At 41.2% G+C, this 14,190-nt stretch overlaps 1 protein-coding gene and 1 long non-coding RNA gene across 2 annotated transcripts in view; one reads left to right on the top strand and one right to left on the bottom strand.

Moving 5' to 3' along the window:
• LOC122788111 (DNA-directed RNA polymerases I and III subunit RPAC2-like) overlaps window positions 1-1,313 on the bottom strand; it is a 101,746-nt gene extending 100,433 nt beyond the window's left edge. Inside the window, exon 1 of the mRNA XM_044055045.1 lies at window positions 1,192-1,313. Coding sequence (XP_043910980.1) covers window positions 1,192-1,233 — 42 coding nt within the window. The 5' untranslated portion in view covers window positions 1,234-1,313. The remainder of the gene's footprint in view (window positions 1-1,191) is intronic.
• LOC122788112 lies at window positions 1,284-12,968 on the top strand. Its single transcript, XR_006362612.1, has 3 exons — window positions 1,284-1,419; window positions 12,496-12,572; window positions 12,672-12,968. It is a non-coding gene; the product is annotated as an uncharacterized LOC122788112 (long non-coding RNA).
• The last annotated feature ends 1,222 nt before the right edge of the window (window positions 12,969-14,190 follow it).

Raw genomic sequence — 14,190 nt, 5'->3', positions numbered from 1 at the left:
CCTTGAGTTCATTGTTAAACTTAGAGATCAAAGTTATTGTTGCTTCTTATAGTTCTATAGGCGGGTTGGTAGCAGAAATTTACCTTAAGCTTGATTATGTAGGTGAGGCAGTGATCACTTAGGTCATCGAGTAAGATGTCGGAGTGTTATGGAGAGTTATTAACGAGTACCCAATCCAGGGTACTGTCTTTATTTTGTGATTCACCTGACCTAGTGGGCGAGGATATGGTCTGGGTAAACCCATGGAGGTTTTCATGGGTTAGAATAATACAAACAGGAAATGCAATATGAAGTGGGGAAAAAAAAACAAGTAATTATCATCTAAATGTACTGTAATCCTAAGTATCTTCGAATGCCGGGATTTTTATAAAAGTAAACAACAATACTGCTCACATTGCATGCAAAAGATAAACAATATACATGTTAGACAAGAACCCAAATGTGAGAGGGGAGCAAACAAAAGAAAACAGTGAAGCTTTGACCAGGCAGAAATATTCAAAGAACAAAAATAGAGCAGACTTAAGTGCGTGTCATGTGCTTCTTGGATAACACCTTGGTACTCGAGTAAGGAGGTCCAGAGCCAACACATTATCAGCTAACAGGCAGAGGGTTAGTCACACACCTCCCCGAAATCAGAACGTGACTGCAAAGATGTCAAGCTCACTAGTTCGGTTTCTTTAAGTGTGCAAGATTTTAAGAATCATGTAAAACTGTAGTGATTGTCATTATTTACTGATTTTAATATACCATATTTTTTTCTAAAAGTTTCCAAGTTTATGAGAGGTAAATCAAACTGCTGAGCAAAAATCATGGCTACTGGAATCGTTTCAAAGAGAATCGCCTAAAACATATAAACAAGAGCCACAACCTAGCCCCCACGCTGAGAAGCTCTCTTAATGAGGGATGCTTAAAGACGACGATTTCATACAAATATGTTTTTTGTGTATCAACCTCCCGACATTTTCTGCATATTGTTGATGCTCGGTGCAACTTAAATCTTATTTCACAATAAAGCATGTGCATAATGCTTCCGCCACCTTTCCTTTTAAATTATGCCAACGAAATCTTTCACGTTAACCAAGTGGCTTACAGTTTTTCTGCTGCTTTCATTTCAACCAATAAGTACCACCTACTCCCCTGCTTTCATTTCAACCAACAAGTACCGCTTGCACCCCCGCCCCCAAGACTCACCACTTCCAAAGCCGATTTTTGTTCTCCATCAGCAGCTGCCATTCTAAGTACTGTAATAATTAAAGAAAAGTAGCTCTTACAATTTCTGAAAATTGAACATCTACAAATTGCTCATAGCGCGTCACTGCTGCCTCCTGACGTATTTAGCGCGACGCATTTGGGTAGTCAGCACGTTATTGTGAAATGTTACTGCTGATGGTTGTATCACGGTTTTGTTTTGTGAGCATGGTAAGGGTATACTTTTTAAAACTTCTTTGTTCAAGACTTTTGGTTATACTTCTCAACTCTCCGAATTTTTGTTCTGGTCCTTGTAAAAATTGTGAGTTGAGGATTGTAGTCAGTAAGTAATAACAGATGTTTGGGTTTCAGGGTAAGTATCATTCAGAAAATGCATGCTGTTTCAAAACCTGGTTAATGTTTATCTGCATTACAGTAACATTTCAAATATGTCACTCCCAATTAATTTAATAATTTCATGGGTAAGTACTAGGCAGTCAGTGTGCACTGCAAACCGTTACAGACTAGGGTTACTACCTGTCCCACTTTGCGAGGGACAGTCCCTCTTTGGGCAGTTGTGTCCTGCAAAAAAATTGTAAAAAATGGCAAATGTTCTGAGATTTTAGGACAACATGATTTCCTATATTTTATGTAATAGTTGCATAAAACAGTTATTCCGTATCTAAAACACCTAAATATTATACGAAACAGAATAAGCAACTAAAATGCTACAAGAATAAGCTTTTATTTAGGCAAAAAAAGTGAAATTCTGTCCTTTGTACTGGCCATGGGTATGTTTCGCCCTGCAAAATCTGCGTTTGCACCAAAAATGTCCCACTTTAGGCATTTGAAAAGGTAGCAACCCTATTACAGAACTACTGTAAATCAAAAGTTACGTACCTCTAGCTTCAAGGAGGGCAAGACAAGATACACACAGGAAGAATTTGAGGCTGTCCATCCAGTTATCAAGGTTGAACGAGAAGATGGCAAAGATGCTACTCTGCTTGACATGTAGTGTATGTTTGTTCCAGAGCTGAGGAATGTATTGGGGATATGAATCTGCTGTTGTAGGTTTAGTCCCATTAACCCACTGTTTAATGTACCTTTAGTTCTGGAAAGAAAGAAGAAGTCTAATAGGGATGGATCTTTCATGACTCAAAAGGGGTAGGTACAGATCTCCACGGAGGAGTTTGTAAGAAACTGAGTACAGAGAAAGGGTTGATATTCTCTTCAGTTAATGAAGATTCAGAAAATACACCCCTGGGATCACTTTATTGGCTCTGCTTGACAAGAGGATCCGTTAATTAATGAGTGGGACGGCAAAAGCTGACACACTCTGGCTAGGCTTATAAATGCCCTCGGGCAGATAGCCTAGTACCTACCTATGAACCTGTATGGTACGTGAGTATTATTGCAACCAGATTTTTACTGTTGTCTAATTCCTAATGTTTTCTTGAAAGGACTGCATGTTTAAGTAAAACTGGGTGTGTAAAATTCTAATTATCTTCATAGCCTAGTATGAACCTATGAACCTATCTGCCCGAGGGCATTTACAAGCCTAGCCCATCGTTTTGTGGCTTACGCCACCCCTTTAGTATGGGGAACTATACCCATTATTTTGCTGTGCCTCTGTCGAGCAGTGACACTGAGGTAATCCCTGGGGTATATCTGCGATCTCCCATCCATTGGTCAAGATTTCTCTTGAACAAGGCCAGCGAGGTGCTCTGCCTCACATGTACCGGGATTTTGTTCCACAGCATAGGGAGTCTTTGGGTGATGAATCTATCCCTCCAGCACGTCCTATTTATAGCCGTGTCGAGGTTTAAGTCTCCGCCCTTGTGGCTCTGATGGATCTAGATTTTTGAGGTGAAGCATATTCATCAAATCTGGGTTTGACATGGCCTTGTATGTTAGGCAAAGGTCACCTCTGAGCAAGCGGTAGCGACTGAATAGAGCTGGAGTTCTTTCAGTCGGGCAGCATAGGACAGATTTTTGAGACCCTTTATCCTTTTGGTGAGGAACTTTTGTGGCCTCTCCAGCTGCTGCAAGTGTCGGGTCAGATACATTCGAATGGGGCATTGTACTCAATCATTGGTCTGATGAGTGATGAGTAAAGGAGACTATGACCTCCCTTGATCTAGATGAGAATCCCTTCATGATAAGGTGGGCAATGTAGAAGGTCTTCCTGACTACTTTAGCTACATGGGTGTCGAATGACAGACTACTATCAACCTGGGTCCCCAGGTCCCTGATAACTTCTTCTGTGCTCAGTGGATTGCCACCTATTTGGTAGCTAGGGGTAACCTTGTTTTTCCCGAAGGGTATGACTATGCATTTTTGGCATTTAACTTTAGGCCGTGGCTCTGGCACCAGTTATCCGTTTCTGTGAGACCCTTCTGAAGGATATCTGTGTCAGATGTGTTTTCTACTATGGCCCAGTTTGCAGTCATCTGCAAACTTTGTCAGCCATAACCCTCCTGTGTTTGCTTGTACTTGAAAAGTAGATGCCAAACAAGAGTGGGCCCAGGACTGAGCCCTGTGGGACACCACTTGTGACAGGCTTTGAGTCTGACATGGCGCCAGCAACTCTGACCCTGTGGGTTCTGTCACTCAGCCAGTTTGCAACCCATCTTGTGATGTATGGGTTAACATTTATGCTGATGAGTTTTCTATGATACCCGAGTGGGGTATTGTATCGAAGGCCTTAGCCAGATCGAGGTAGGCTGTATGGACTGCCTTTCCCTCATCAATGGCTTTGGTGACTGTTTCGAAAAAGTCAACCAAGTTTAAAAGGCATGATCTGCCTTTGACAAAGCCAAACTGGGTTGGATCCAAAGTCTGCAAATTCCCTATGTCTTTATTTATGAGGTCCATTATGATCCTCTCCATGGCTTTGCAGATAAGGCTTGTCAAGCTAATGGGCGGGAATTTCCAGGGTCGGTGGAGGCACCCCCCTTGTGGAGTGGGACCACAGTTGCAGTGCGCCACTCCTGGGTGCGTATCCAGAGGTAAGACTTTGATTAAACAGCTGTCCTAGCTGTGGGTTTAATTCCTCATTGAGTTCGTGGAGCACACAGCCGGGGACACCATCAGGTCCCATGGATGCTGTGTTTTTTGCTTTGGAGAGCGCAGTTCTCACTTGGGCGCTGGAGATGTTTGGGGGGCTGTAATCGTTTGGTATAGATATCTCTCCTTTTGGGGGGAGGGGGGGAGAAGTTTGCACTGAACCTGTCAGCCAGTATGTTGGCAATGTCTGTAGGATCAGTAATCTTCACATCATTTTGAACTAGTTCTGAGCATATCTGGGAGTTTCCTCCTAGGTTTCTAACATAGCTAAAGAAGACCTTATGATTGTCTTTTGAGTCTTTAGCTATTTTTCTCTCGAAATTTGCTTTGGATGATTTTATGAGAGCTCTTAGTTTTTTACTTATAGTGATCAAGGGTGTCTTACCTTTTAGGGATTTTGCTCTATCTTGTAGTAGCTTCCTCCTTTTGTTGTAGAGTTTGTTTATGGCTGGGGTCCACCAGACTGGATGCTTGCCTTTGGTACAAAGAGTCTTTGTTTTGCTTGGGATTGCCTTATCCATGCAGTCCTGCAGGTGCTGGTAGAAGGCATTTGTAAGTGATTCAGCGGCTTGAGTACTGTTTTCCGCCGGTTCGGGGGCCTTAAAGGAGACCACACTAGTCTTTAGAAGTGTGAAGTCTGCTTTTGAGAAGTTCTTTACTGTGGTCTTTTTTATTTATCGCTTTGCTTGTGCAACAGGACCAGGAGGAAGAAATGGAAGCAGGTGTTTGACAACTGACTGTGAGAGAGACAACATTTGTCATCCATCGCGTTTTTATAAAAGACAGACAGCATAGAACCTTCTGTTGTACTAAACTGACCACAAAAGCAGGGGAACTATGATTCTCTATATATTTGAAAGAGGATCTGGAAAGTCAAGCTCCTTCTTTCTCCCTTCTGTTATACTTACGTCTGTAAAAATCCCTGTTGTACTTTCTGAACACCTCCTGTAATGGCCTTTGAACAGAAATATAATGTTTCCATTTTTCTAATAGGTGGACCCGCTCCACAGTTTGTCAGCACTTTCACAAGCAAATAGTGCATACCTGCAGACAAAAGAGTGCCTGAAACAGTTCAAACTGCTGATCATAGTCCTTACTAATGACCAAAAAGTTAACATTACTTTCAGAAATGCCATACGTTAAAATATATGACACAATCCAAATACAAGTGTAAAACCCTGAATCTCACTGCCGACTTGTAAAAAGGCAGAATACTTCCCTAACACATCCCTTAGTAGGAAGAGGCCAGCAGCTGTTACCAGGTTGGTACTTTGTGTCATATTTTAATGTATGCCATTTCTGAAAGTAATGTTAACTTTTTGGCCATTAGAAAGGACTATGATCAGCAGTTTGAAGTGTTTCAGGCAGTCATTTGTGTGCAGTTATGCGCTTTTCACACCCGCTAAAATCTGGTTGTGATAATGCGCAAGTACCAAAGATTTTTGAGGCCACTGATGTTTTTATTTATGAATCTCTCAGATCTCAAGCCCCCCCCCCCCCCCAAGAATTCTTAAGCAAAGAAGTATATGGTTCTGCACAAAGCTAAAACTAATAGGGAGAACAAAGATCCAGAACTTTCAACCTCTTAATGCAAGAAATCTAGACAAAGCCATAAATAATGGAGGGACAAAGGCCCACAGATAGGCATTGCATAACGCATTAAAAAAAAGAAAGGGAAAAGATAGAGTAATAAAGGAAAATAGAAGGTACTGTGAGTAGCAGGTTAAGTGATATATGTGCCCTTAAAGAAGTCTGACTTCATTGAGCAAATCATTAATACTAGGAGAACAATGCTAAGTCATAGCGGTTGAGAGGCATGGTTGTGAATTTTGCCTTAATTTGTTTAAAAACACATGACTTCTTCATAGTTCACAACCACTTAGCACATGAATTGGAGACATTAAATAATGAGAGACAAAGGTCTAAAATCAGGTACAGATATTAAATATTGCTCTTTTGTACTTGGTTCAGAATAAAAAATTTTAAAGTGGCTTTTATTTTCTGAAAGAAATGAAGTCTGAAGCTCAAAAGCATTTCATTATTTAGTGGCTGCAATCCTCAGTGCTGTGTGAGACAACCACAGATATTATGAGGAGCAGGCTAAAAAAGTACTCAAAATCACAGAGGTCCGGGACAGTTAAGAGATATTAAGACAAAATAAATACTTGAAGTTATGGGCTGTGAAGCATTTTTTTCTTGTTAAAAAGTGACAAAAGGTACATTCACTTTGATGGGCATAGACAGTATATATGCAGTTTGGCATGACCAAAATAGTTCAGTTACGTCTAACCTAGGCAAAGATTAAGGTCTGTAAAAGATTTTCCTCATCAGTCATTATGCATTAAGCTTCTTTGAAGTGAAACAAGGCACAATTTTAGAATAATTTCTATTGCTCAAAAAACAAATATGTCGAGTAGTACTATTTTAACTTGTGTTCATATATATCTATATTATAGGTTCATAGGCAAGTACTAAGCTAGTTGCCCTTATGAGCCATTTCAACCAATTTTCCCTTCAAAGGTGAAAATCAAATCCTGCACCTTGTATCTGTGAGGAAAACACCTTAACCAATATACCAACTCTCAATCCCTGAACTTGGACCGAGTGCCAAATCCTAACCACTTTACCACCAAAGTTAGAAATTTTAATTATGCACACTCTTCTGCATTTCAGATTGTAGGAAATGGGTATCCACAGCACTCGGGATAGCTTTTGGAGTATCCTTAGTATTTTTGCAGTGCTTCAGATGACATCCTTTCAATTGATCAATGTATCTTCCAGTTTTCAGACTACATCACTACTGTTACTCTGGATCAGCCTGGAAACTTGGCTGTACCCCACACTGCAGAGTAACTTTGCCTGTCCTGGCTACACTGTATAGAGACGGGACAGAGTATACAAAGGCACAGGCAGAGTTGTTCTCTGGTTAAGAATGCAATCCGAAGTTCTTTGCACCACCTGTAGATTCCTAATGACAAAGGGAAGAAATCCACTAGCCCTGCACATTGAAGGTTCTAAAGCTCTCAAGTTGTCTGCATGTATGTTCGTAGGTTCATAGGTAGGTACTAGGCTGTCGGCCCTAGGGCCCATACAAGCCTAGCCAAAAAATGTACCCTGGCTTTCGCCACCCAAGAAAATTATTTTCCTGTGCCCCTGTCGAGCAGAGCCACAGAAGTGATCCCCGGGGCGAATTTCCCATTTCCCATCCAATCATCAAGATTTTTCTAGTGCTAATGAGGAGCTCTGTTTGGCATAGTTAGGTAGTCTGTTCCAGAGTATGGGAAGTCTCTGGGACAGGAATCTATCCCTCCAGCATGTTCTGTTTATTGTGGTGACAAGGTTTAGGTCCCTAGAGCGTGTAGCTCGGAGGGATTGGGATTTCAAGTGGAGCATGTTTAATAGCTCTGGGTTTGACATAGCGTTGTATGTTAGGCAGAGATCGCCCCTGAGTAGGTGATATGCGATGGAGTAAAGCTGTAGTTTTTTGAGACTGTCTGCATAGGGCATCTGTTTGAGGCCAGTAATCCTCTTTGTGAGGTATTTCTGTGGTCTTTCCAGTTGTTGTAGATGTCTTGTGAGGTACATGCCAAAAGGGGCGTTGTACTGTATAATGGGTCTAATGAGTGATGAGTAGAGGGGAACAATGACCTTTATTTATTTATTTATTTATTTTTTTTTTTTTTTTTTTTTCTGGATGAGAATCCTTTTGTGATGAGATGAGCCACCTAGAAGGATTTCCTGACCACTGTGGCGATGTGATTATCAAAGGAGAGACTACTGTCCACCTGTTGCCCAAGGTCTCATCACATTTTTAGCATTAAGTAGACTACCAGCTATGTGGTAGTGCATGGGTACAGAGTTTTTACCAAAGGGGATGACAATACACTTTTTGGCATAGAGCTTCAGGCCATGGCTTTGACACCAGGTATCTGTCTCAGTGAGGCCCTTTTGTAGTTTGTCCACATCGTTAGGAGTTTCAATTATGGCTCCTAGGTTGCTCTCATCTGCAAAATTTGTTAGCCAAAGACCTTCTGTGTTGGCCTGCACTTCAGAGAAGTAGATATCAAACAGGAGAGGACCCAGGACTGAACCCTGTGGTACTCCACTTGTCACTGGTCTGATGTCGGATTTGGAATCTGCAACTTTCACAGTGTGGGTTCTGTCCGTGAGCCAGTTGGCAACCCATGTTGTGACATAGGGATTTATACCTAGTTTAGTGAGCTTATCTATAATTCCAGAGTGGGGGATGGTGTTGAAAGCCTTGGCGAGATCTAGATAAGCTGTGTGAACCATTTTACCCTCATCTATGGCTTTGGTGACTGCTTCAAAGAAGTCAATCAGGTTTAGGAGACATGATCTGCCTTTTACAAATCCAAACTGGGTAGGGTCCAGAGTTTGGAGATTACCAATGTCTTTGTTTATGAGTTCCACGATGATACATGGCCTTGCAGACCAGGCTCGTCAGGCTAATGGGGCGGTAGTTCCCGGGGTCCGTCGTGGCTCCCCCTTTGTGGAGTGGGATAACCATCGTGGTGCGCCATTCAGTGGGTACAAAGCCTGAGGTGAGGCTATGATTGAACATGGTACTTGGTAGGGTGCCAGTTCATTCTGTAGTTCATGTAGAATGCAGCCTGGGATATTGTCAGGTCCCATGGATGTTGTGTTCTTGGCTTTGGAGAGTGTGTTTTTTTTTTTACCTGTGCAGCCGTGATTATAGGAACTTTGCATTCTTCCGGTATAGAGATGGGCCCTCTAGGGGGTGAGGGGGGGGGGGTAAAGTTAGCACTGAACCTATCTGCTAGGATGTTGGCAATATCAGTTGGTTCTGTATATTTAGTGCCATTGTGCTGTAACTCGGAGCAGATCTGAGTGTTCCCATTTAGATTCTTGACATAGCTATAGAATGAATAAAGAGCGTTCGTTGTTTTATGAGTCTTTGGTCATATATTTTATCTTAAAAATCTTTTATTTTGGATATCTGTGAAGCCTTATGTGTTCCGTTTACCGTTTATGAGTTTGTGGACTTTTAATATAGCTATAGAATGCTTTGTGGTTGTCTTTAGAGTCAGTGGCAATTTTGTTTTCGTAACTAGGTTTGGAGGATTTTATGAGGGATCTCAGCTTCTTACTGAGGTTGACCAGGGAGTTCCTCCAGTCATGGGATTTTACTCTTTTTTGCAACAGTTTCTTTCTTCTGTTGTAGAGTTTGTTATGGCAGAGGACCACCAGATTGGCTTCCTTTTTTTGGAGGATAACATCTTGGTTCTATTAGGGATAGTGTGATCCATGCACTCGTGTAAGTGCTTATAAAGTGCATTTGTGTAGGATTCGGCAGTCATACCTCTATTGTCTGTCTGCATGGGTATAATGAAGTTTGCCACTTCTGTCTTAAGAAGTGTGAACTTGGCTTTGGAGAAGTTTTTTACGATGGTTTCCCTAATTGGGGGTAGGATGTGGATGACTAGGCTGATTAGCTTGTGGTCGGATCTGACCGAGGAATTGACCTCTGGTGTGGAACACCGGTTTCCCATGTTGGCAATGACCAGGTCTAGGATATTGCTGCCCCTGGTGGGGGTGTGAATAAGTTGATCCAAGGCGTTGGAATTTATGAATTCTAGAAAACGTTGAGCAAAAGAGTTGATACATGAGTAGTTTTTCCCAGTTAATGGTGGGGTAGTTGAAATTGCCCATTATTAGGTGTTGGGTTGTACCCTAATACTTTCCAGTGTATCAAGAAATGAGGAGTGTGAATCCTGGGGCATGGTGGGGGGGTCTGCAGCAAGCTACAATTTGGATTGCGGTCTTGCCTAGAGTTAGTTGTACTTGGATAATCTCGGATGCATTATGCTGTGCAACTAGCCTGGAGGTGTGGATATCCTTAATGAATATGGACACGCCTCCTCCTTTAGTGCTTCTTTCTGAGTTAGGTGTCCAAAAGGTGTGGTATTAATTGAAGCCTGGTAAGGCAGGGGTGCTCTGGAGCTTTGAACCAGGTCTCTGTCACTGCACAGATGTCAGTGTTCTCCATTTTAATGAGTGCCTCGAGTGAGTGCATTTTGAGATTTAGACTTGTAGCATTGAGTAGCATTACCCTCAGATTTTGCTTGCTTGTACCTGTTACGGTGGTGAATTTGTCATTTGAACCTTGCCTAAAAAAGGCACTATAGGGGTGGCAAGAGCCTTAGCCAGTATCAGGAATCCTAAGGGCGACAGGTGCAGGCCATCTCTGGCAAAGCATCGTGGACTGTCGATCATGTCGTCCCAGGCAGACAAATACTGGATCCCCTTAGAATGACACCAGAAGCTTAGCCAATTGTTGAAGTCAATCATTTTGTACTTGTACTGTGGTATCATTCTGGGTGATGGCAGGATGCTACTCGGGGTTAGGGTCATACCTGCCTGGGATACAAGATCGGAGAGCTCCTCCATGTCTCTCTTCATGTAGTCCAGGAAGGTATGTCTCAGGTCATTCACACCAACATGGACAATGACAGTGTCATATTTGTACTTATTGTGGAGTGACCTGAGTGCATGTGTTATGTGGCGGATCCTGGCACCTGACAGGCAGCTTGACAGTAACTTCCTCCTTGTTTAGTCTAGTGAGTGGAACATCAGTGTGCCTGACTATAGAGCCACCTATGACTAGAGTGTTGGGTACATTGTTATGGCTTATGGGCTGTGGTTGTGGCACACTGAGTTTGTGGTTGTGGCACACTGAGTTTGTGGGCTATGTGTCATTTGGGTTGTGTTGGGGGGGTGGAGTTTGGTTGCGTTTATGCTTTGGATGTCCCTGATGCTTTGGCAGGTTTTTATTGAGAGCCTCCGCAAATGTAGGTGTGTGTTTTGTGTTTCTAAGTGTGTGTTTTGGTAGTGTAGGTTTTGAGGGATTATGTGATGAGTGTGGTGTGGTGCAAGTGTTGACCTTCTCCTCTTGACTGTCTAGTCCAGTCTTGGGTGAAGAGAGCTTTGCTTCCAGTTTGGCTATATAAGTGCATCTCTCACAGATTGTAGTGTTGGGTGGTAGGAGGAGAGGGTTGTCTGTGTACATGAGGCAATTGCTGCATTGCCCCAAGATGCCCAGATTCATCAGGTAGACAGGAGAAATCACTGGGAGCTGACCCTTAGACATGTCTGGATAAGTGCTTATTTATTAAGTACTAAAAACTGCTTTCCACTAGACAAGTGAGGAAAGTTGAGTGTTGTAGTAATTTGCAGCTTATGTAGTGCTTACAATGAGTTCTGAACAAGTGCTGAGTTCAAAGAAACAGATTTGAGTGCTGAAACTAGAAAACTGGCTAGTTATAAGAAACAAAAGGCTTCCCTCCAACACAGAAGGGCTTGGAGCTCAGAAGCCTACAAACAGTCTAGACCACTTAACAGGAAAGGCAGGAAACCAGCTTAAATTTTTTTTTGTTCTCTTTCCCAGCTGCTCTCTTTGTACACAGTAGGAGTGCCTGAAATCAGAATATGATCTCACTGCACTCACTTGAGTGAGCAAATGAGATGGGCCCAGAAGGAGTATCCAAACACAAATTTACAAGAGGGGCGGGCAATTTCAAAGCCACTAAGATTAACACCAAAACATAAACGGAGGGTGGGTGGGAAAACTAACTGAAGAACAGAGTCAAAACTTCCAGTTCAGTTAATAATCATGCAACACAGTTAAATCAATTTAAATACTGTATTATTTGAAAAAAAAGTGAAGATAAAGGTACTTAAATTCTCTTATACGTCCAGTTGAATACAGCTAGATCTTAGCCGACCAAATGTCTGTCCTCATCAGCTTAACTCACTGGTATATGGATTGGTGGATTGTAATGTGGCAATCTGGGCAGTCCCTCAGGAACCACAGTTCCATTGGGGCCCATGGCCAGCCAAAAATAAATAAAATTAGGAAGTTATATTCGGCACTGGAAACCATTTGGGGTTTTACATAATGGTTAAGGTTTTCACATCAGATGTGTAAGGTAAAGGGTTTGTTTCTGAATTTGGTGTATTGGCTAGGCTAAAAATGAATCTTTAGAGCAGTTAGCATAGTATTCACTTATGAACCTATGAACTTGTAATGATCATTATTTGGAGCCTTCAAAGGCTTCCTTTTACAAATTTCCAGTATAGCCTCCATTTTCTCTACTGAAATAAGAACAATTTCTTGTAAATTCCATATTAAGCAAATAAATCTTTAAAACAAAACCCTTAATCTACTTATAAGTTCTGTTTTGCATGCTTTTTCTTTTCCAGGTATCGCATGTCATTCCTATTGTTGTGACGAAGTGACACGATTGGCTGACGACCCCACGCGAGGAGTTGAGAACCATGTAGAGGGAGAACTTAGTTAATTTTATCAAGTAAAAGACAGAATTTCTTAAAAATTAAAAATGTGTTATTTATTGACGGAACCCTCCTTTATTTTTCAGAGTATGTTTAAAAAAAAAACAGTCAGATGTATAGGATGGCTGCAGACCAGCAGTGGAAGAAATGAACACGCAAACGTCAGCAGGAGATAGACTTGACTCTGTTCTAGAATTGGATCTCTTGAAGATATGTATGCATCATGTCTGCAGGAAACAAGATATTACTCAGAAGGCATAGCTTTTTGTAACTGTTTGTTATGATGAACTGTTTCGGCCTGCAAATATATATATTTTTTTCATACCACTCAACTTTTTTGCTGAAACTTTCTGGAGAAAAAAAAATAAAGACGTAAAAATCCAGGACATTTTTTAAATATTGCTCTAATTTACTTAAAAATTAATAGAAAGAAATCATATCTGAGAACATTAAAATACAAAATGGGAGCAAGAGTTAAAATGTTTTGTGCAGGAATGTCCACTCAGAGTGGACAAGTGCAGAGTTGTGTAATGTGACATAACAATCCAAACGAAGAAATGACAGCATATTCAGTAGCAGGTCAGCTCTTTGGTATGGTAGGTTCTTATCTGTTCAAATTCAAGAAGGCGACATGTTTTATATGTACTGATTGCTATTCCAACTTCTCGTATGTAATCAAACTGACAGGCACAACAAGTGTAATTAATAGTGCATTGAAGTCTACATTTGTTTCAGACAGGTTATACCTAATATTATCCTTTCTTGCAATGATTCATGATGCAAATGTTAGGAATTCAGAAGATTTGTGTGTGAGTGGGAATTCAGGCTTATAAAGACCCAGCTACACTTTTTTTATATATCTGTTAACTGAGTACACCATCTGGACACAAGTGTCACCTTTCAGGCACAACCTAGGAATATTGCTTGGTTAAATAGTTTGCTCAGAATCACACAGGCTGCAAGTGGAAATTGAGAGAATCAAACAAGTTAGTAGTATAACAATCCTAATCACAGTCTGATGGACAAGTGGAGAAAATGATCCAAGTACCAAAACACTTTCATAAGAAAAAACAGTTGCAATAGCTATGAGGCACATCGTACCACAGTTTTGGAAAATTAGAGCACTCCATTGCTGGAATTTTGCCTCTCACTGTCTCAGCTGTTAATGTGTAGAGGGTTGAAAAACAAATTATCTACTTCAGCTATATTACCAATACCTGAACATCAATATAAGGTAAAGGAAGTACTGGATAAAAATAAGCAGAAAGATTTCTGAGACAGAAAAGTGTAGCAGATTACCAGATTTACAAGCTGGATATAACATAAAAGTATAAAAGCCACAGAAAAGCTTGAAACCTGAAGATATAGAACAGCAGCTTCTCAAGAAGCTGAACCAGGGTTTTCTGTTTATTAAAACAAAACAACTAGGAAGAAATAAAGCTGTGGAGGAGGTGCATTGAACATCAAGATGAAAAGCAAAAAGAACCATGTATGGACCAAACATCAAGAATAAAAGCAGAACCATGTATGCACCAAACATCAAGATGAAACGCAACGGGAACTACTGCAATCAGTACTGTCATAGGGAAAGAAGACTTTGATAAA

Source organism: Protopterus annectens, chromosome 13.part0, assembly GCF_019279795.1.
Source record: "Protopterus annectens isolate FY-2018-M chromosome 13.part0, PAN1.0, whole genome shotgun sequence".
NCBI lineage: Eukaryota > Metazoa > Chordata > Ceratodontiformes > Protopteridae > Protopterus > Protopterus annectens.
This window is presented reverse-complemented; position numbering and strand designations above follow the sequence as displayed.